The sequence below is a fragment of the Nothoprocta perdicaria genome, unplaced genomic scaffold (genome assembly GCF_003342845.1).
Source record: "Nothoprocta perdicaria isolate Ctin4 unplaced genomic scaffold, notPer1 scaffold_228, whole genome shotgun sequence".
Taxonomy (NCBI): Eukaryota; Metazoa; Chordata; class Aves; order Tinamiformes; family Tinamidae; genus Nothoprocta; species Nothoprocta perdicaria.
In genome coordinates this window covers 310,082-333,391 of record NW_020455450.1, presented here as the reverse complement: position 1 = coordinate 333,391, position 23,310 = coordinate 310,082, and the positions used below count along the sequence as shown (strand labels likewise).

At 47.2% G+C, this 23,310-nt stretch overlaps 1 protein-coding gene across 1 annotated transcript in view; it reads left to right on the top strand.

Annotated features, from left to right (window-relative positions):
• ARHGAP32 (Rho GTPase activating protein 32) overlaps nucleotides 1-23,310 on the top strand; it is a 90,189-nt gene that overhangs the window by 42,204 nt on the left and 24,675 nt on the right. Inside the window, exons 3-10 of the mRNA XM_026039327.1 lie at nucleotides 592-683; nucleotides 1,147-1,188; nucleotides 1,539-1,623; nucleotides 13,874-13,960; nucleotides 17,485-17,622; nucleotides 18,283-18,375; nucleotides 19,303-19,425; nucleotides 21,082-21,159. Of these exons, the coding sequence (XP_025895112.1) occupies nucleotides 592-683; nucleotides 1,147-1,188; nucleotides 1,539-1,623; nucleotides 13,874-13,960; nucleotides 17,485-17,622; nucleotides 18,283-18,375; nucleotides 19,303-19,425; nucleotides 21,082-21,159 (738 nt within the window). The remainder of the gene's footprint in view (nucleotides 1-591; nucleotides 684-1,146; nucleotides 1,189-1,538; nucleotides 1,624-13,873; nucleotides 13,961-17,484; nucleotides 17,623-18,282; nucleotides 18,376-19,302; nucleotides 19,426-21,081; nucleotides 21,160-23,310) is intronic.

The following is a 23,310-nucleotide window of genomic DNA, read 5'->3' as shown; positions in this document are numbered from 1 at the left end:
TGCTAAAGGATCCCTGCTGGCAGAAATTCCCTTTCCAGCCAAATTTAGACCTAATTCTGTTGTGAAGGAGAGAATAATATGACTTTTTCACAGCGAGATGCTGACATTTAGACCTCCCAGAGCTCTGGGTTTTGCCTACGCTGCTTTGAGTCAGACCAGGGAAGGCTCTTCCCACTGCTGCAGGTTGGCCAGAAGCCCCATCTTCTCCTGTCACTCCTGTTCACCCATTTTTATATCCCACCTGCTTGTGAAAATGAGAAAAAAATATATATTTGCCTTCCTACAGAAATTCTGTTCCTTGGCAAATTAAAGCCCGCGCATCCAGCTCTGCCTCAAAGCCATTACAGATATGGCCCATTTATTACTGCAATCAATTATTTTCTCCTGCAGACCTATAAATTGGAGATGCTCTTAATTCCCAAGGAAACTCTCACCAAGTCACCGGGTGCTTCATACCAGTCAGTCGACCAGAGATGGGTTTATTTAGGGCGATCCATGTTGGGGGACTGGCTCAGATGGGTTTATTTAGGGCGATCCACGTTGGGGAACTGGCTCTGACTTTCCTCCTTCTCCCTTTGCTTTTCCTTGCAGGCCAGAGGGGCGGATATCCCTGACATCCCGGGGGAGCTGCCGCTCCGCACGTGCGGCAGCACAGCCAGCATGAAAGTGAAGAATGTGAAGAAGTAAGAGCAGGTTTCTTGCCTTTCCCTTTGCCCCTCCTGCGTTTGAGCTGCACTGAGTCAAGGGGCTCAAAACTAACCCAGATCCCTCGCCCTGTCTTTGCTGATAAGGCCGACTTAAGGCCTGTAAGCGCCCAGCCCTGCTCTGGGCGTCCCCATCCCCTCTCCTCGGTGCTCCAACGCTCTGAGGGATCTTTGTTCTAGTGCTGAGCAGCCCGATGCCGCTGCGTCTCCCTTCCCACTCCCATTCCCGTGGGAAGAGGCAGCTAGATAACGATCCTCTCATTGGCTCTCCCCCAGCAAGATCTATAGGAGGCTCTAATAGCTTCAGCAGAGGCGAGAGCACGTTGCAGAGCCAGAGCATCTCCCCGGTAGCCGCCACCGGAGACCCTTGGGAATCATTATGCCTCCCTTCTGACTCTCACAAAAAGCCAAAGGATAAATAGCCTTTGTTCTGCACCCTCAGATACCTCCCCCCGGGACTGATGGGCTGTGATGCCTTTCACAGGTAACGTTCTCCTTCGCTCCGTGTCTCGGGTCAGGTCATTCCTCCGCACCGCGACCACGGCGCGGGTCAGGGCGCAGCGGCTTCTCCCTGCACCGCTCCTTAAACCTCATAACAAGGTGCCACGTGCCCGAAGGATGCAAAGCTCCAAGCCACCTTTGCCACGTAGTTGTCCTTCCTCACCGATTTCCTGCCTCCGCTGGTTGGGTGCCTTGTGCCAGCAGCCCCCCCTGCTCCCTCAGCTTCTGTTTTTAGTAGCTAATGGTTTTTGAGCTGCTTTTGTGGCAGCACTTGGTGACGAGCGGCAGCCGAGCGACCCCGCGTCCTAACCGAGCGCTTTGCACCCGCTCCAGGTTGTCCTTCACCAAGGGCCACTTCCCGAAGATGGCTGAGTGCGCCCACTTCCACTACGAGAACGTGGATTTTGGCAACATCCAGGTGAGTGCCCACGTTTCTTTTCCCTTCGAAGCCCTGTTGTGGTCGTCTGGCTACGGGAGAAGCTTCCCAAATGTTTAATTGATGCTAAAGGAATAGGGTCTCTGTGCTCGGAGTTGTTTGGTGTACTGGAGCAGAACGTGTTGCCTTTCGAGCCTGGAAAGGAGCTTTTTTTCCTGGGAATACGGTGATGTCACTGCATCCAACAGGCACTGAGCTGCCTGTGATAACTGCATGTATGTTTTTAGCTTGCATGTGTATCTGTGTGGGTCCATCAGCTCTGCACTGTGTGTTGCAGCAGTTGGGTCACCAAAATACCCCCAAAATTGCTCCCAATTGCTGTTCTAGAGGGGTACACGTTTATTCCCTTGTATTCCATGCAGCAGAACTGCCACAGAAATTTATTTTTCCTCTAATTTTTCTTTCTCCAATCTCTGGAAAATTCCTACTGGGAAGTGTGCTCCGGCATTTGGCTCCTATTTAAAATAATTCTTCCCTTGGGTGGCAGTCCAGTTGCAGAACATGCATAAAAGAAGCAGTAAAGGAGTATCCAGGGTTAATACTTAATTCTGCTTGGTGCTATCCAAGTAAAGGAGACCTAGAGAATAGCCGTGGGCTGCAATGTGGATGGAAATGACAGCTTGGCACCTAATAGCAACTTGCTGCTTCGCATCTCAGGAGGTGGTGGGTGTAAAACTCTCCAAATCTATTCACTGTTAAAATGTGCATGGTAGAAATGCAGCTTTATAACGTTGGGAATTGGGTAATGCTGTGAACAAGCAGCGCTCAGACTGTTTTGTAACGTTTGTGTCACTTATAATACCATCTTATTGTGCAGAACATGTTAATATCCTGGCTTTTCACCTTAGGAGATGGTTGGAAATCAACTCTGACAGGTCCAACCAAACCTCTTTGCCTCTTCCAGAGATGTTCTGGTCCAAATTTGATTTATTAATACAAAGCAAATGTTGCTTAGTGTTACTTAGGCATCTTAGGGTTTGGTTAAGCACCAAGCAGGGAATGTGAAGTCCTTGGGGTCTCTCCCAGGTCTTTTGTTAATGTTTTAAGCAAAAAACCCTCACTTTTGGGTAGCTGAAGAAGTCCCTAAATTATAGCAGGATGACCTCGGAGAGGGTATTTAGCACCAAGGACAGCTTGTTGAATTCAAGTAGGATTTCTAGCTGCACAAACTCAGTTCTTAGGGGGTTAGGGGGGTCCTGCACTACATATTGCAGTGCAGGCAAGTTATACAAAATGGGATGATTCCCCCTTTAAGCTGGGAAATTAATGGTGCTATTAATAATTAGTATTAATGCATTTTTACCATGAAATATTCCCCTTTTCCACACCAAGGCCTCCCTCTTCCAGACGGTTCCTTTCCTATTGCCTTCTAAATGGCAGGGAATGATGGTGCAAGGGCTGCTTTAAGGACGTGGGTATATAAAAACAACCATGTCCACCATGTATGTGGAAACTGCTTCTATTAACTTAATAATTCCAACTACAACTCCCTGAAAATTGGCACAGCCTCTTGCCAAGAGCCACACATTTTTAAATTTGGGAGGCCGAGCTTCTCCACGCCAAAAAAACTTAGGAAAATATTCAAGTAAGTTCACCTCAGTTGTCGGATTCTTCTATTTCCCAGTCCCACTTCCAGCTTGCGACTGCCTCTTCCAAAGAATTCCTCGTGGCACAAGATCCCACCTATGAGATTCCAGGTGGTAGGTTCTCCTCCTGGGAAATGGCCAAATTTTGAGCCCCTGCTCATTTGGAGCATTCCCCCGCCTGCAAATTGGGATGAAATTAGCCTGCAAACTGGGATGAAATTTGCTCAGGCTTCACTATCTGAACCCAGGGAGCTTTTCCTCATTGCAGGCCAAATATATTCTGGCAGGGCCCAAATTATTCCAGGGAAATCAGCACTTAGTTGGCTCTTCTTTGCCAGCGAAACCTTCTGGCCCTCAGGTTTGTAAAAATTTCCCTCCTGCAGAAAAATCCAGGTTATTTTTTCCACCTCTTTTCAGCATTGAAGATACAGCAAGAGTATTTGTGCGGCTTAAGCCTTTACTCGTGTAAAGTTAATCTTAAAAGAGACCATAAAAAGCCCCACTGTTAATTTTGGCACCGACCTGCTGCCGTTTGCCGCTCTCGTACGTCGTCTTTCACACTATGCCCCAGAAATGTTTTAAAAAAAATAGGTTTAATTAGTTACTGAAGAGAGATGTATTGGAAAAATGCCCTTCCTGGAGGTTTAATGGCCTGAAAAAGCAGAAAGATGCATTATGTGTATCATTAGAAGAGATTAAAAATTCAAAAGGAATCTGTGTGCCCCGGGAAAATAACCCCTATTTCACCAGCACTGGATAGTGGGATAGGGAATTAAAACTCTTATACTTTTCTATATACAGTAAGTCACCCTGTTAACAAGACTGCTGTTAAAATACAGTGTACTGTGGCACTCATAGATCTTGTGTGCCAAGAAGGGCTCGTTTTAATAACCATTTTTCTCATGGTTTTGTTCTCATTGCTGGCATTTATAGCAGCAAGGGGGAGGGGTTGTGTTAGTAAACATTCGCTCAATCACTTGCTGTGTATTTTCAAGTATGTATTTTCTATACATCTCTTTATTTGCTCCAAATACCCAGCTTTATTTCCTCCAGATAGGCCATTTCTAAAAGCCAGGCTTTAAAATGACTGAAAATGGCCCAAGTTTCACATTTTCATCCTGAAGTCGTAAACAGAAAAACATTATTTTTTTTTAGTATGTAAACTCATGATTTTCATTTACCATTTTCATTACCTTAAGTTTTTTTTTTTTTCTCCCCTTCATTTCTGCTTTTTTAGACCTGTCCACTTGGAAGGTAACATCAGATTTCTCCTGAGGAAATTAAGTAGAAGCCTTTTAACAGGAATAAGTGTTAAATTACAAAGCAGGGCTCGTGCTGCTCCTTTCTTTTATAACATGAAAAAATTACAGCCCTTTCTTCCCCCTAAAATGGAGCTTTGTCCTTCATTGCCTGCTCTGCTACCGGGAGCTCTCTAGAAGAAGTAAGATATTTTTAAGATATTTTTAAGATTAATTACCCACAATTACTAGTAGATCCCAGGGAGGCCAAAAAGAATAGATGCTTCTAATTGCCCCTGGTTTTTTGAAGGCTGCTAATTAGGAGCTTACCCAGTTACATCCCAAACTTTGCCCCCTTTGCCTGTGATTTTTTAGAGTGAAAATCAAACAGGTTCAGAGCTCTCTGTGACCCCTGATGCAGCTTTCCCTGTATTGGTCAATTTAAGGGTAAATAATAGTAAGTGTAATGGTAAAGAGTAGTAAATTCAAGGGTAAGTAATAGTAAATTTGAAGGTAAATAATAGTAAATTTGTAAATTTGCTCTTCTTTTGCTGCTCCTCACTGGGTACTATACAGGAGCTGGGCTCTTTTCATCTGCAAATGCATTTTCCTTCCTCCCCGGGGGTTTTGGACATCTATATGATATATATGCCTATATGATATACTGCTTTTGCCCCATATCCTGAATAATCCATGGCAGGCAAGTCAAGGGCTGAGCCTTGTGTGTGTCCTTGTGTGCTGGAAAATACAATTTCATCTTTTCCCCTTGGCCTTTCTGGGGCTAGGTAATGCATTTACTCACAAACCGTGGAAAAAAAGGCAGTGTTAATGAAGTGCTGATGGTCTCTGGTGACAGAAAATGTCAGAGGTTCCACTGCCTTGTGCTTCGTGATACAGCCTCTATTTATCCCATACTGTCTTTTTTATATATGCACCCCCCACACACTTCATTTTTTGTTAGTCATGAAATTGCAATTGATGTTTAGGAGGATGCTTCTTGGTGCCATTTTACAAGTTTGATTTTCCAGCGCTGGCGTTTCTAAAATACCATGCAAAAAATAACATTAAATGCAATCATAAAAGCAGCTTAAGAATTTGGGGGGGTTACAAATAAACCACATTTTTAGTTAGAGCCTCTTCTGCAGGAGCATTTTTCAACAGCAGCGAAGACCAGAAGCTTTTTAGTTGTTGAAAGAAACCTGAGTTTTTCAGGTAATTGCTGAAGATTTAAGGCTTCGACGTGATTGTTTTTATCCCCTTTCTGACTCTTTTATTGTAGAGCTGAAAATTGGTGACAAAAGTGGCAACTATTCTGGTTTTAAAGCTGCATTTTTGCTGCTTGCTGAGTGGTGCCTTTCAGCAGGGCTATTCCAGCTAGGACTGTATGTATCAACCCTTGAGCAAAATCAGAACGCGGGGAACAAAACCTCGGATAAAACATCTAACTTCCAGTCCCTTTTTGGAGATTTTCCCCATGGATTTGGTTTAAATAAACCCAAAACTCCCACTGAGTTCAGGTATTTATGTATTGGTGCCCATATTTATACCTATTAAAGGTTTAACATCTCTCTCTTGGTGGAAAAAAAAGATGTTAATACCCAGATTAAAGCCGTTAATCCTGTTTTCACTATTCAAATCAGTCATTTCTCCAAGTTTCTACCAGGATCTGGCAGGAGAAACTGGTCCTGCCTCCCTGTTTGTGCTTCCCATCTGCATTGCCCCCCAGCCCAGCTATTACACAGTGTTATCTGAACTCCTATAGTTAAGAATATACCCCTGGTCATATAGATAACCATATAGTTGTGCTCTGACAAACTTCTCTCATGAGATGGGGATAGTTTCTTCAAATCACCCCACTATTTTAAATGCCATTGAATGCCTTTTATTTTAATCATAAATAACGCTCCGGCCTTCCTACACAAGGCCTAATTGTGTCATGTAACTGTGTAATTACAGCATAATGTGAAAGCTCATATAAAAGCATAATATCCGTGTAGGAGGGAGGCTTCTCGAGCGCTTTGCCTTGATTTCTGCTCATCCCCTAACGAGCACCAACGTTTCCCTCGGATTTGGAGCCGGGCGGCGTTGGCTGGAAGGCTCCTCAGCTCTTGACAAGTCCCTCGAGTTCCATAGGTTTTGGAAAGGCAGGGAAAGCAGCAGGTTTGGGGGGGAAGGAGCTTTTGGAGCCGGGTTCTCGGCTGCTTCCCAGTGTTAATCACCCCGGGAATCATTTCAGGGCCCTCCGGACGGCGGCGGTAGCAGCGCAGACGCCCTGGGGCCCAAGGATGTGGATCCCTCTGTGGATCCGTGGCCATTAAGCAGAGGCCCCTGGTGACATTTCGGGTGCCTGAGTCACCCTCCTTATCTAATCACCCCAGTTCTCCCATCACTGGGGTTGCTTGCGTGGCAGGTGAGGATGTCTCACTAGGAAAGGTAATTTGCTTCCCATATAAAAGCTTCCTTAGTCCTTCCTGGAATGGTAGGGACCTCTGGGCTGTGCTTGGGATTCTGCACCCTCATCTGGGGTGTAGGTTGCCCAGACACCCTGGGGCCACCCCTGCCTTCAAAGGAGAAGATGGTGGTGGGTGTAGGAGCCGCACAGGAGATACCTGCTGCTGAATCCTGACTTGGGAAAGACACGAGCCGGACCACGGGATGGGGACGCGAGGAGGAGCAGGGACAAACCGGGTCCGGGCATCTCTGCACGCCTGACAAGCAGGAGTCCAAGTTACAGGTGGAGTGATGCTCTCATGGACCTCTTAGAGTGAAGTTTCTATGCAGCATCTGGCCAAGGTGGGTCGTTTCTGCTCCTTTTTCATAGCAAACCCATTTCTGCTGCTGCTTTTTAATCTCATCACTTGGGCTGGGGAGCCTTCCTCTTTGTTTTCCATCTTCCCAAGCTCCAGAGTGGAGCAGCTGGGGGAGATTCTTCCATCTAACCCCTTCCTTGCCTTGGTGCTTGCTCAAACAAGCGTGTGAAGCTCCTCAGTGGGGACCCCGAGGACCCTACAGCTCTGTCCTGTGTCCGTGCTCCCTTAAAACGTTCCCCTCCTTTCCCGTCCTGAACTTCATGAAATTTAGAGCAGATTTTGGCTGAAATTTAAGGGATTCTGGAGCTCAGGGAACCACCCGTGGCCATAACCAACTCGCTGGTTTTAATGCACTTTCCTTGAAAGTCAGCAGTTTTAGGCAATGCCGTGAGCAGGAAGATAAAAAGTGCTACGCACCTTACAGAGCTGTTAAAAATCCATATTCACTGCCTTGCTCTCTGCCTATGGATGGATGCGTTTCTCAATAAGCCCAAATGATAACAGATTATAGGTTCTAGCCGGTTTATATCCTTAGCGCATGTTGCCAGGGAGCCTTTTAACCATAACGGGTGAAAACTCTGCAGTGAGCCCGTTCCTGGGGGCGGGCAGCACCAGAAAGGCCGTTTTTTCTGCAAAGAAAGAAAGGGAAAATCGAGCTCCCCCATAAGTGGCTCTTTGTTTTTGCCTGAAAGCCCTGAGCGGCCGGATCCTCTCTCCGAGGTCTCCATTGTTCGGGATCAGCAGCTTTTGCAAGGGAATGAGAGCACAGGAGCCTCGCTTTTACGGCATCTTCGGTAGTGCAATGCCCTCTAGCGAGCGCAGGGGCCAGCAAGTAAGTGCTTTCCAGGGGGTTATATCATTTATACATTTCTTAATTGCATTAAATTGCATTAGTGGTAACCAAGGTAAGAGAGCGAATCCCGGCTGGAGCTCGGATCCCAGCCTGAGCTGATTTTGTCCTTCTTTTTGGTACCGTAACAGCCAAAATGTTTAATTTTAAATATTCTAGTTCACACCAGGAAGTGCTGGTTCATTTTAGACTCCAACCAGAAAGGCAGAAACACTCTCAGGAGAGGTACTGTTTTACTTGGTATCCCAGGCAAGGTCCTAACGGGTTAAAAATCGTTGTGTCTCCAAGTAACGTGGGAACCTCGGCACGGCAGAGAGGCTCGGAGAGGATGAGTGTCTGTATAATCCAATTTTGCTTTCTATTAATCGCAATAGAAGACATTAATAGGGCGTGAAATGGAAATAGAGAGTGGTAACGGCAGATGCCTCTATTTACAAGTGTTAATCAGCACAGACTCTAATTAAAAGCAACCCGAAGCCATGCGTACGCTTTAAAATGCATTTATCTGGGACCCTTGGAAAATGTGCTGCTTTGCAGCTAGGTGCAAGGTCAGTAGCATTAAAAAACCAAGTACCCAACGCGCCAGGATCCTCCCGGGAGGATCCAGGATCCTCCTCCTGGAGTTGCTGTGTTTCAGAAATGCCAAACGAGGCTATGGAAACCCCTCATTACACTGAGCTCGCCTTGCTTTGAACAGTAACGTGGAAAATATTTATTTTTTCCGCTTTCTGTGGGCTAACGAATAACGCCCAAGCATGGGCATGTTGCTTGGTGCAGCAAAGTGCCTCTTTCCAAACATCCCGGATTAATTTTTTCAGGTAAGCAGGGCCTAAAGCTGGTTTCCTTTGGAGACAGGCTGGGCCTTTCTTTTTGGCAGCAGCTTCAGAAACGGGAGACATCCCATTTTGTGGGAATCGCTGTTGGAAGAAGAGCTTGGTTTGCAGCTGGAAGAGTTTTATTATTAACTATTTAATTCAATGGTGGTGTTGGGGGAAAGGAACCGGCACCTGATTTTCCTTGTGCAGTAGCTGCTAATAAGACATTTCTGGCCAAACGCATCAGTCGCTGTGAAAAATCAGCTTTCCCGTAGGAGTAATGGGAGCAAGTTGCATAGCAGCGTAAAAATGGAACAAAATTTATACTCCTGTGCAAGAGGAAGATCCTTTCCAGCTCCGCGTAGCTATGAAATTAGAGAAATGCCCAATGTTTTCCCATTTCTAGCATTTCCCGGGTCACTTTAGGACGCTCTTTGCCTTTGCAAACGCTTTTCCGCCCTCAGAAGCAATTTTCATCCCTGTCATTTTTCCTATTAGCAGACGAGGACCCCAGGTGCGATAGGGATTCGGGAATGATGCTGCAGACAGGCGTCAAGCAGGGGTTAAACTTCAAGCAGGGGTAAAATATATATATATAAATATCATGTAAGGAAAAGTTTGACAGAAAATATATATAAATATCAAGTAAGGAAATGTTTGACAGGAAATATATATAAATATCAAGTAAGGAAATGGTTGGTGGATTCGTGGCTGATCCAGGGTAACCTCCTGATGCTCTTCAAAGCGCCTGGAGGCCAAATGCCTCCCCTGAGCGGGAAGGAGCAGCCCTAGGACTAGCAGAAAAGGCTCTAAAGTCACACGGACGCTCCTTTAAATCCCGAAATTCCCACGTGTGTGCGTACAATTGAAACCAAACTCGTGGGCGAGGAGGAGGAGGGGAGGGCGCTGCTGAAGCGGGTGGCGTTTGGCCAACGCGGCGGTCACCGCACGGCCCCCTCAGACCCGTTACCGCCTGTGGGTCGTTAACAGGGAGGATTTTGGCAGCCAGCTGGTTGTCCTCGGCGCTCGGTTCCTTCCGGGAATACTCCTTGGGAACAGGGGGCTGTGAGGACGGGGTTCCCCTCAGCGGTGCGCGGCGGCCGCCTCCTCTCCCCTCACGCCGCTTCCCGCCGCTCCCTGTTTCCCTTGGCATCCCCGGCGGCCCCGCGGGGCCTTCCCCACGCGAGGGAAGGCAGCGCCGCCGCGGCGCAAATCGAGCATGAAACGGGCGGCGGGGCCGCGGCGCGCGGCGCTCCGCGTCCTGGCCGCCCTCCATAGGCGCATCCCTGCGGAGAAGCGGCGGCAGCCGGAGGAAGCGCCAGCCAAGGCAGCGAATATGCGGAGTTTCATCTGATCGCTGGGGATTTTTTTCCCCCGCTTTTGGAGCTGATGCCTGGGAGGTTTTTCCGCGTCGCTGCCGGGAGCCGACGGGGAGACGTGGAGCTCTTAGGCCTGGGCTCGGAGCCCCGCGCGTGGCCAGAGCGGGATCGTGGCAGCAGGGGGTGAGTAGCCGCCGCCGAGCATCTCCTGTCATTGACTTTGATACAGACCCCACATTAAATAAATAAAACAGCAGCTGGAGGGATTCCTTTAGGGCAGCCCCAAACGTTAGAGTGGCAGCGAAGCGCTCGAATCCGGTGGTGATTGAACAGGCAGCATTTTCTTTGCAGGGTTAAATCGGGGGGGGATTCGTGGTGTTTTTGTGTGAGCTCGGGGCTCTCCGGTTCCAGCGCTCCGTGGTCGGCAGCACCCTGTGGCCTTTGGAAGCCTTTCTGCAAGGGACAAGTCCGTGGGAGGGCCGTGTTGCTGGAATACATGGAATTAGCTGAGAGGGGAGCTAGGAACAACCTGGCGTTAGTTCTCATCTCAAGGGAGGTGAATGGCTGTGCAGCCCGTTGTTATTTCCTGATTTTGAGGAATCTTTCACTGATTCCCAAATCGACATCCCCCTAACCACATTTTCTACATTATTCACTCGTAAATATGTTCTAAATTGCTGCTAGTAACACCTAGAACACTTCTATTTTACGAGGCTAGGTTAACCAGCAATTTCTTCGTGAGATGAAAATATAATTCACTTCCTTCTCATTATTCCTTCCTGTATCTGTCTTCAAAACCACCTGGAATACAAAGTAATACCTTAAAAAAACTGCTTATCCATGCTGTAAAAACCTTTGTGATAGACAGCTATGTTGTTACTAGACTGCAGGATTCCTAAGCAGTAAATAATTAACTGGCTTTAAAAGGCCTTTCCTTTTTGCACTTTCCAGGAGCGGCTTTGCCCGCGTTGCTGCCTCCCAAGCTGCTGTTTCAGGACTCGGGGCTGCTCTGAAGTGGCACAAACGGGGACAGGGCACCCCGAGATGGGCACAAAGCGGTGCTGAGCTTCGCTCCTGCCCCACGCTCTTCAGCACACGCAGTAGCTCCTCTCTGCTGCTGGCTCAGCCCAAAGCGGCGTCATTTGTGCCCGGAGCCAAAGCAGGGTTGGTTTTGTGCCTCGCTTACGTGTTCCTCCTTGGCCGAGCTGCTTTCCAGGCGCTTTAGAGGGCCCAGTCAGCCTCTGCCAGTTGTAAATTAACCCTCTGCAGCCTTTGCATTGGGCTCCTGCTTTTCCTCCCCATGCCCCTTCCTTGCAACGTGCAGCAGCGGGTTGGTTTGGAGCCTCTTTCTCCTCCAGGTTTTCAAGGCGACGAATTCCCAGGCAGCAGCTCAATAAGTTCTGCAGCTTCAGGGCGCAACCCCCTGGCGAGTTACGTGTTGCTGGCGTTGAAACCTCCGGAATTAGAGGCACAGAGTGAGGAATTGCAAACCCCGCTCCCTCCACGTGCACGTTCCTTAGGTTGTCTTTATTAACAGCAGAAAAACACTCTTGCTTCCAAACACGAAGTTGTTTTTGCCTAATGCACTCCCTCATGACTGCATCCCAGGAGTTTTTATGAATATTTCATTGCTTGTGGAGAGTGACCTTCTTGCACGTTTAGATGAAATAAATGGATGGGACTCAAACGCTTACAACTCAATCCAGGCAAGTCTGGAAGAAGCCTCTCTGATAAAACTCTGTGAGATTTGATGTCTCTACAAGCTCGGGGATCAAATATTGGCTGAAGAAGAAAACAAACTGCAGCAGTGTCTGCATAGGCAGTCGATGCTGTCAGCTTGTCCTGGGATAGGAGTTGGAAGCTTTTTCCAAGCCAGCCGTTGCAGTAAAGAGGCAACTCCTGGCCCAGGGTGCTCCTATTGCCTCTTCAGACAGGTACAAACTACATGGTGCCAAGTCCAAGCCGTGGAAAAAGAGGCATCTTCATGCAAACCTTTTCCCTTCTTGCAAAGCAGCATTGAATTTCAGCGTGCAAATTACTCGGGCGACCTCAGTTCCCATATTAGCAGACTTATGTGGTTGGGATTCATCTCTGCTGCTTCAACATGGTTTGATTGTACACGATCCACAAGCTGGAGTGAGAGAGACCTGATAACTACATTTATGCTATCAGAATAATTAGCTGGCAAATGTGCCCATGTGAAAAGGGGTTTTAACTTGGAGGGTAATAAAACAGTAGCTTCAAAGGTAGCAAAAACCGGTTTTTGGAAGGTGCTCCATTAGCAAGACTTGATATAAATGATGGATTGAGGTAAATGAAGATAAAGTGGTGCTTGAATCACTGGGCTAATTTAGGAGATAGCAAAAGTAGCATCTATTACTGGCGAGACCAGAGCGGAGAGCAGCTTTTTCTTAACAGTGATTTTACATGTCTGACTTTAACCAGTATTTAGGTGTTTAGCTGCTCCAGGATTTGTCCCAAGGATACTCAGGCCCTAGATTTTCCTTTATTTATTTTTTTTAAATAAAGCAGAGAAATACCTAGCAGGGAAAATGAGCCTCGCATTTCTTGCTCTTAGCCATCAGACATACTTTCCCCCCAATGCACACATTCCAAAGCGATGCAAAGAGGTGGTATTTGCCCTGTGGTTTCTCACTCCTCTCATTTGCTCAGACCAGCACTGTGATCTGAGGAGAGGACAGATACGACAGAGGCATTAGAAAGAGGGAAAGGAGGAGGAAAAAGAAGGAAGTATTTCTATTTATTTCTAATATTGTCAGGAAAAGTAGCAGATGCAATAGTGGTTTGGAAACTTCATGAGCTTGTGCTACGGCTCAGCTCGAGGAATCTCGCTTGCGTGTGTCTGCCAGGGAGGCAAGCTGGAATTCCATCTTGGAAAACCACGGCGGGGATGACCGGGTTTCCTTGGAACAATGACCTGGCCCTTGCCAGGAAAAGCATCAGCCTTTCCATGGATGTGGAGCTGCTGGCAAAAGCTGCTGCCATCTCATTTTCTCCTCGTCTCTTCTACAACACAACACCCAACCTGCTGGGGTCTGTACCCGCCTCCTTTGCTCCTAACCTTCTGTTTTGCTTTGAATCATTGGGTTTTTTTTTATTTTTAAGTAAAATCCTGAGCGTATTTGCTGGCACGGGAAGCCAGGGCACCTGAGAGGAGATTTCTGCTCTATTTAACCCCTGCTTCAAGAAAGCAACGAGATACATAGACCCATGTGAAGCCCGGGAGGGAGATAAATCGTATTATCTAGCAATTAATTTTGGCAGGAGAAATCACTGGTGTCTGATCCCTCGGTGTTTATGGGGACGCTCTCAGCAAATACTTGATTTTACAGGCTCATAAAGGTGCGTGTTTAACGCCTGGCTCTGAATACTCCGTTTCCCATCCCTATTTTTATTTCTAAGCTCAGCTAAGTTGCCCAAATCTGGTGGTATTGTAGATCCATAAACGTGGAGCACGGAGTGTTAGACAGCTCCACACAGAGCAGCTCTCTGCTCCTTCCCAGATTCCCAACCGGAGCCGGAGTGAGCGGATGCGGCTCTCCCAGCGCGGCCCTGCTCCCTGACCTGCTCTTTCTCTTCTCTCCCTGCTCCAGCTTTCGCTCCCGGAGGAACAGAATGAAGTAACACGGAACGGCTGCGAATCCAAGGAACTCGTCTACCTTGTCCAGGTCTCTTGCCAGGTAAATCCCAGCATTTCCACTCTTATTTAGCAGCCTGCACTGCTTTACACTTAGGAACACAACCTCATGGTGTTTTGCTGTGTCCCCTTGCTGCAGGAGGCTTTTTTTCCTGCCTATTCCCTAGTTCTAGGAGAAGGAGGTTGGCTGTGGTGCTGATTTTTAAGGAAAAGGGCTGTAACTCATGCCCAGCTGCTGAGGGATCCTCCAACACCTTCTGCTTCGGGGCTTCATCAGACTAAAATGAAATCATTGGGATTTGGCCTCCTCACTTTGCTGAGTCACCCCTTCCTTTTTATTTTCCCAATAATCTGCTCCACTAGCCGGAATTTCTCCCTACTCTCCACTTGGGATCCACCTCTCTTCTTCCAGCCTATGTCCCTGTCCAGATGCTCCCCCAGCTCGTGGCATCTGGATCCAACGGAAGGCATGGAAGGAGCAGCCGAGGATCATTGGCACCACGGAGAGACTTCAGCCCTGATATCTCAAGGCCTCTCCCAACATCCAGGGAAAGATTCGGATACCAGGGGTGTCAGATTTGGCTCCGTGGTGGAATTAAAAGGGAGGTGTGAAATAGCTCATGGAATGATAGTGCAACAGGGAGAGATTTTGGCAGGATGCATCCGCATCGAGCCAAAAATACTGCAGGAGGGAGGCAGGATTAAAAGAAAAAAAGCTATAAAACAAATTTCACTTTGATTGCTGCTTGCATATGCCCCTAGCAGTAAAAAATCCTGAGTTTTTCGGATGGACTGAAAGAAAACACATTCTCTGGATTAAGACTAAATCCCTATCAACTAAAAATCTTGGAGATGCCATGACTTGGTGCAAGAACAAGGAGTGTAGTAAGCAGCAAGGTCCCCTCCTAGATAAGACTGATAAATCCCTCCTAGATAAGACTGGAAAAAGGGAATTTTTGCACTGTGTTTGCAACACGTCTGCGAGGCCTTTATGGGAATTTATGAAGCGGTTGCAGTAATAAGAGCTTCAGGGACTGAGAGAATTCCAGGAAAAAGATAAGATCCGAGCGGGAAGAACACACAGGATTCCCCAGCCTGACTGCTTTGTGGGGTAGGAGAATGAAATATATTTCACAGAAGCAAAAGTTTGGGGCTACTAATGTCAAAAAAGTGGTTTGCTGGTTGTGTTTGCCTGTGATAGTCCGTGCTAAAAGCCACTAAGCTTGAGTTAAACCCTGGAAATCTTCTATCCAATTCCTTTTCTTGTCTTAAGGGTCTGTTTAATGTATTAAGAGCTTGGGGGGCTGCCATTCAGACACCTAGAGGGCAGTTATTAAGTGCTACGTAGGCTCCTGTGAAAGGCAGCAGCTCTTCAGGCGGGTGGACTCGAGGGACTCAGTCTAAAACACACATAAATATATATGCGTATATGTGAAAAATCAGCTCCTCTGCACGGATGTGATACAAGCCTGGGAGCCTGGGTATGTTACGTGTGAAATTGCATTTTCTACCTTGATTTTTTGATGATTTCCCGCTCCCAAAGCTGTGTCCTTGCCTGTGAGATGAGCAGTGATCCCGTGGGGCTTGAATGGGGCTCCTGGGCTACACGCCGGCGAGAAAGTAAAATGAAATGACAATAATTTAGGCTAATAAAGAATTTATGAAGCTGGCAAGGAGCCCACAACGAGAGCTCTTTGGCTCTGCTCGGAGCGAAGATGGTGCCAAGGCCCTGGCAAGGTCGTGTTGTTGAAAAGCTTGGGTTCCTTCCAGGCTTTTTCCAAAGGGAAATCGCAGCTGCAGGGAGGAGAGGAAACGGCGCGGACTTAGATCACAGCTTGTCTGGAAACCTCTAAGAGCTGCCTGATTAACGTCGGTTCCTCCGGGAAGGCCGAGGGATAAATTCATTCATGGAACAGGGTGATGTTCGCCAAGGCTTCACCTGGCTTTGCTTGGGCACTGGTTGAGACTCAGGTAAAAACATGAAGCTTTCAAAGCCCTTTTCCAGCATGATTTATAATAAAAGGAGCCAAAGGGTCGTGCTGGAATAACACACACAACCTAAGACCCAGACAGCTGTAAAAGTCACCCACGTGGCCAGGGCGAAACTCCTGGGATTCTGGCGTTTTTCCAGCCGTTTAATCCTCAGTATTTTCTTACCGGAGGCTCAAACCGAAGTGACTTTTGCTCTCTGCTTTCATCTCCTGGTCTTGGGCCCCGTGCAGATGGGTGAGGTTCCCCGGAGCATCCCTCTAATTTCTCTCAGGACCTGAACCAGAAAGGAGAGGCCTGCGTCTGCCTTAAGATAAATAAATCAGGAAAGAAGGAGGCCTCTGCGGCCCGAGTTGGAGGGATTTAGCCAGAAACGCAATATTTTACTTTTCCTCTTGGACACGTGTATGTTTTCCATAGTGGTCAGGCGAGTGGTTTGAGAAATGACGGAGCAGAGGCGCTTTTTTTAACTCTGGGAACGAAATGGGAGGGGACATTTAAGCCTTCAATTTGCTCTTCCCTACCCAACCAGCACTGCAATTCCAATCCCTGGCTCGCTGGGAATGAAATCATCAGTTGGGTAATGGCTGAACCTTTTATTTTCTGTCGCTTTCTTTAACCTGACATTTCTTCTCGCTCGGAGAAGGAGCACGAAACAAGGAGCTCTGTGCCACGTGCCCAGATCTCAGCAGGCTTTGGTGCTGCTCCGCTCCCACGCAGCTTGCTAAGGCAAGTGGAAGATGAGACAGCAGTGAGGCAGGGAGCACATCCAATTGGCTGCTTTTTTAAGGAATTCCATGATTACCTCAGTGCTGCTGGATAAAATAGCAAAAAAAACCTCTCGCTTTTATTCTAGGGGTTTTAGTGATTTTTCTTTTAAAGAAATAGGAATTAATGGGACTTCAGCATGTGCCTCGTGGTAAAACCCACCTGCTGTGGAAGGTGGTGGCCTGGCTGCTCCCTTGGCGCCCATGGAACCTCTGTGGTTCTAAGGAAAACAATCCGGAGCCTCTGGAGCTCGGCAGCACCTCCCGAGCAGGTGAGCAGGGGAGCTGGGCTCCCCAGAGGCCCCTTCCCATCCCCTCCTGGCAGATGTTGCCCATTTTGTGCATCCTAAAGGGATCTGATTCCCTCTCCTCAGGCTCATGGGGTACAGGTGATTCCTGGCAATGCGAAAGGGGAGTTGAGGGATCACAGCCTGGAGTTGTCTGGAATTCATTGGACAGACTACAGCTAGTGGGAGCTTGCAGCTAAGCAGCCAAATACCTGGTAGCTTATAGGATTTACATCTAAAATGGCCATAGAAGCTTCAAATAATAATAGAAAATTCGTATTTACAGCTTCCCGGTATGCTGCTGAGGATCATCCTAGGGCTTGCATGGAAGATTAATAACTGTTGCTCAAGTGCTTTGACCTGTGGCTTGCTCCATCCTCAGGACAGTTTTCATCAGTGGTACCCAGGCAGGAAGGATTTGGAGGCTTTTTCTTTTATTTTTCTGCCAGAATTGCAGTTTTCCTCAGCTAAACCAAATTGGGACAAGCCTTCCTAAAAGGTGCTGCTGTTTTCTCTTGGTGCAGGGAAGGAGCTGGATCGTGAAGCGCAGTTATGAAGATTTCCGAGTGCTTGACAAGCACCTTCACCTGTGCATCTACGACCGCCGCTTCTCCCAGCTGGCCGAGCTGCCCCGTTCCGACGCCCTGAAGGACAGTCCGGAGGTAACGGATCCAGCCCTTGGAGCACAGAGCTACCAATAAGCACCTGGAAAAGGAATTTGGGGGGCTTAAATTAACCAAATCCCAACAAATGCTGGAGGAGAAGAGTGTTCCAAACACTCCTGCATGCTCAGGGCTGTGATTTTTGCTTCCTAATGTCAAGGGAAGCTTTGGAAAGACCTCGACAGGTTCCTCTTATCCAAGCTGTGCAAGGGATGTTGCTAAGTGTATTTTTAAAACCCTGTTGCTTGAAAAATTAGTGTTTTGCCAAGGGGCCCCTTGCAGTTGCCACGTTCTTAAGGGTTTGCATGGCCTGTGTTTTGTTCCAGTGACTGCTTCTCAGATGTGTTTGACGGGCGTAATATAAATGATTGGTTTCTGTGGGAGATTCACGAGGAGCAGAAAGCTTTAGATTTAATGTCCCCAGACAAGGAAAATCACAAAAAATCCCCCTATGACACTATTAGGAAACTGCTCCTTTACACAACCGTTGCCTAATTTATTGCAGCACTAAATGCAGTTCATCCTCCTCCTCCCCATGACAGACACCCTTGCAAAGGGGAATATATTTCCAGAGCTGTATTAATGGATCAGCTGTGGTAGTTTGGAAGAAGCAGCTCCAAGGAATGACTGGAAAACTGTGTGTTTTCTCTCCCATGCCAGCTGGTCACCCAGATGCTCATGGCTTATCTGGCCCGTCTCTCGGCCATCGCAGGCAACAAGATCAACTGTGGGCCAGCCCTCACGTGGATGGAGGTACAGTCTGAACCTCACGTTGTTCTGTCTCCTGACCCTTGCCAGGACAGCAAAATGCCCAGCAATTCCTTCTGTATTTCCAAAGAGAGGTATAATCCTTCTGCAAAATCCCCCCAAAAGCTTGATTTCCCTGTTGCAGAGGTGCCCAAGGTGCCCAAATTACAGGGCAAGCAGGAGCAGGCCCCATGTCCACAATACAGGAGCTATTTTCTCCCTGGGCTCGGATTTTATCATGGAAAATAAGCCATCACCCCAATGTTCAGGAAGGTTCAGGAAGAGAAAGAGCTGCTATTAGGCACTTGCAGAGCAGCTTTAAATGCTCCTTTATGCATTGAGTGCATTTTCCTGCCGTTTTCCCACTGCTCTGCTTGTTCCCCACCCCAAAATCCTTTGAATTTTTGAAATTTTGGCATTTTTGAAAGCAGGCTTCTGACTGCAGCGCAGGATAAGGAACCATGTTCCCTTAAAGAAACAAATAATATGGTGCTCATTTTCAGTTTGACATCATCTTTTTTTTACCTTGGTGCCTCTCTTGGAACGTTACTTCGTCTTTGCAGAGTTTTTACAGTTATTTTCATGTTGTCATTTTAAGTGCTTGAAGAAAAACAATATGATTCAGTGTTAAAGGGAGGCATAAACCCCCACTGTCACCTTCCTTTCTGCATCCAGAGATGCACAGATACAGCGTTGGCCTCCTCAGTTATGTGCATGGGGACACTGCAGTGCCCTTTGGGTGGCCCTGCCTCTTCACTAATGTATGTGCTGTGCTGGATGATGGCTCTGCACGCTGGTCTCTTGAAGGGGCCCCCAAGCTGTGCTGTCCCAGTGAATCAGCTTGAAATCCCTGCCGTGTAGGAGCACCAAGAACCTGCCACAACCAACACTTGTCCTCAGCTGCCTCCTCATCTCCCGTGCTCTCTGTTTCAGATTGATAACAAGGGGAATCACCTGCTGGTCCACGAGGAATCATCCATTAACGTTCCTGCCATCGCTGCTGCCCATGTCATTAAGAGGTATATTGCTCAGGCAGCAGATGAGCTGTCCTTTGAGGTAAATAATTAAATGTTCTATGTTGTCATATGTAGAAGAGTGTCATTTGGGTGTTTGCAACAGAAATATATTCATGCACTTTCGGAATGTTTTGAGTGATGAGGCTTGGGAGTCTCAGATAAAGACACTTGCACTAGGCTGGACAGAGGGGTTCAATCATCTTTAAAATACAGCTTTACTTGGCCTTAGTATCCTCTGATTAAACTGATCCTGCCACGTATTCTAGGCTGGTCTTTGAGCAGCAGCAGAGCCTGCAGAGCTCATATGGTACCATGGATTAAAATGTTAAATATCTTCAATCTATGTATGTGTGTATGTGGACACATAGCAATTTAATTAACCATTGGCCAGTTTTACCCAGCCTGTGCCCCTCTAAATGGGTGCATGTCTAAAACAGGTCAAATTTCAAGCATTTCTACTCCTGGAAGAGGTAAAGAACCAGATTGTCAAAGAATGTAGTGCTTAGGAGGTGATTCAAAGCTATTAAGAAGACCTTACCTGATGCAGCATAGGAGCTGCTGGGAAGCAAAGCTATTGAAGAGCAGGCTCTGCAATGTCCTCTATATCTGAGTCTCTTGTCTTGCCCACCCAGCAAGCAGTATTTTATACTCTGCTTGCTTGCTTATGTGCAACGTTAGCATAAGTGGAGTACTGCTAGTATTAGGCAAAAAAAAAAAAAGAAGTAAAAATGAAAACAGTTAGTGCTCCAAGGGGTTTTTGTGATCCTCCTCTTAGCCTGCAGCACGAGAAGTAAAAATCCCATTTGTCCCCATTTGTCCTCCCCATTTGTCAGGCTCCCAAGTGGGTGCCAGGTGGACAAGCAGGCTGCTATAAGGCAGAGTATCCCTAACCCACCCTGTCCTTTTATATTTAAGCTGTCGTGCAGGTAGGTGACCCTGGCGTTTGCTTGTCAGTACTCGGGAGTAATTCGGGCTTCTCTGCTCAGTGTGTTGTCAAGCAGGGAAATTTTCCCCACTGGGGATTTGCTCTTCCCTTGAGCGAATCATTTCACGTACCTGTGGCTCAGTTATCCCTGTCAGGCAGGTAGAGATGGGTTATCTGCTTTGAAAAGCCCTTTGAGAGCCACTAGGGCAAAATGTCAGGTCAAAGTGAGGCATTATTGATAATTTTCACCATACCAAGCTGAAGTAATAAGTTCTGCTCTGACTTTTCACATTGTCACCTCTGCCCCTTTGGTTTTCTAATAAAGAAAACTCTCTGAGAGCTCGTGAACACTAAAGGGAGCTCTTAACATTTTGCCAGGAAAGGAAACAAGCAGACATATGTAGATGCATACATTGAGATGTACATATGGCATGAAGCGAAAATGACTTCAGCTCCTTGAAAATCTCTCCCAAAGTTTTCCATGCTGTCGCTGCAGCTTAATCAGAGCAGTTCTGTCCCCTTTGGCAGAGAGCCTGCTGCTTTTGACAGTCTTCTCCCTATGAATAGCTCCAACAGCTGCATGCTGGAGGTTGGGGAACGCTCTGAGCTTTCTACCTCGCCGTTTGCTCCTCAAGATGTCTAAGGATTTGCACTGGAGAAGTTATTCAGCAGCCTGGGGGTTTCATGCAGCGGGGAGGGATGCCTGGATCGGAGTCGTGCTTCCTTCTTGCCCCCTTGCAAGCTGGGCCTGACCTTGCCAATCTTTTCCAGGTGGGAGACATCGTGTCCGTTATTGACATGCCTCCAAAGGAGCTGACCACGTGGTGGAGAGGCAAACACGGATTCCAGGTAGGCATGAGCACCAGCTTGAAGACAGACACATAAACCATGCAGCTGCAGTGCCCACGATTGCTTGTGAATATAGAGAGGGCATTTGCACTTCCATTTTCTCTTTGAACTCGAGCTAGATGGGGTCTCCACTGGAAGAATCCTGCACAAGGTAGGAATAGTCCTAAGCCTTTGATCTTGATGGCCTAGTGCTGGTAGAAGATCATGTTGCAGCCTCCCTGCAGCAGCTGCCCCTGTTATCCAAATCCTCCCATTCTTTCCACTGGCTAACATTTAGACAGGGCAGAACAAAGGATTCAGGGAAAACCAGTGGATGAGCCTTTGCCGTGGACCTGGACGAGCCACCCAACTAATCTGTGCTTCCACCTCTGTATTTGTTCAAAGGTGATAAGAATTCCAGGTCCCTGTAAAAATTGGAGCTGAGCTTTAGATGGAATTTTCGAAAGATCTTTAAAACAGCTGAGAATCGGGCACGAAACCTTCTGAGTGAAAATGGCTTTTTCCTCCTCCTTGGCTTATTCTGCAGCTTTAGAATTTGCTCATTAGGAAATAAAAAACAAGATTTTTATTCACAAAAGGAAAAAAATCCCAAAGCTACTAAAAGGTAGAGGGACTTTCTACCCCTTTGTGCTGTGGTGCCTCTCTGTGGAAGGATTCTCAGGTGAGTCTCTCCATGAGTAGGTGAAATTTGGAGTTTGCTCTGGAGCAACCTCAGTGCTCACCTGACACAGGGGTGTTTTGGCCTGGGAAATCTTCCTAAAGTCCTGCAGATTTTCCCTGAGAGGCCTTCCTGGGGCAGCCCCAGGTGGGGTTCTGCTCTCATTCATGGCAGATCCGTGTGCTGTCAGCTCACAAATCCCATCTGGATTGGGTGTTAAGTTCTAAGATTGCCTTTCAGCTCGGCTCACGTGCGATTGTAGCAGATGTGGGAGTGCAGATAATGGCTCATTTGATGGAAAATTAGAGCAGCGTGGACACCTGATAGCTGCCAGGAAATTCAGTTTGTTTGCAGTTAGCACAGTGGCAGTTCCTGAGCAAACCTGCCTGTTCTTGGGCTCGTTTTGAACAGTGTTTTGTCTTTGCAGGGCCTTGCTATTGTTGCACTGTCAAAAATCGGTGATACAATTAAGCGGCATGAGGAATTTCTAAGAAATTTTGCAGTTCCTTTTGAAGGAACCTGCAAAGAAAACCTTTTGAAGGTTGCCATTTCCATTTTTAATGACAAATTAAGGCTGCAATACCCTTACCTCTTAATTTATAAGCCAGAGCCTTACCCAGAGCAACAAACAGAAATACAGCCCCTGTGATAGATGGTTCAGCAGCTCTCAGCTGGTGGCTGCACAAATGCAACAGCAGAAGCCAGTAGGTTTAAAGAAGTTGCTGCCTGTCAGCTGAGATAGGGGAAGGGGCCATCTGCAAGCCCTGCTCGTGCTGCATAAAGCCACGTTAGCTGGGAAGGGGGATCAGCAGTTCTATCTGCCTTGACAGGTGGTAGTTTCCTGAGCTCTGCTAGCTCAGTTTTTCCTACATAAACTCATCTCTTCACATAAACATGTCTCTTGATGGGCAGAGAGACATTTTCTCCTCTGAGCTGACAGTTTGGGGCATTTCTCAACGTGCACATCAGAGATTTTGTTGCCTGCATCCCCCTCAGCTAGCTAGAGATGCAGATTCCAGTGGTGTACAAAGCTGTAGGAAGGTTTTTTGAACCTGTGCTGAAGTTTTAAGGACTGCAAAAGCCCAGGAAAAAACCTGCTAGGTTTAATGCACATGCAAGCACAGCTGTGGCACAGGTCAGTAAAGAAGTGGGGAGCTGTCAGAACGACTTAGGTCGGGAAGGGAATGCAGCAGGACTGCAAAATAAGTAGCTGGAGGGAGAAGAAGTCAAATCAGGTGGTGGATAGAGAGGGATGCTGAGAAGAGGAGGCAGAATAAAGGAAAAGTTGGGAGGAAATTTAGGAAATGGAAAAAGCAAAAAAAGATTAGATATTTCTATTGAATTAGAGATTAGAGATTAAATGAGAGATTGCAATTGAAAAGAAAATCCCACAGGTTTCCAATGCGGATTCAGCAGGGGAATGGGTTTGTTCTTTGTCAGGCACCCCCTCCTTTGGGGCTGCATCACCTTTTCCTGTTAATCCTTTGAATTTC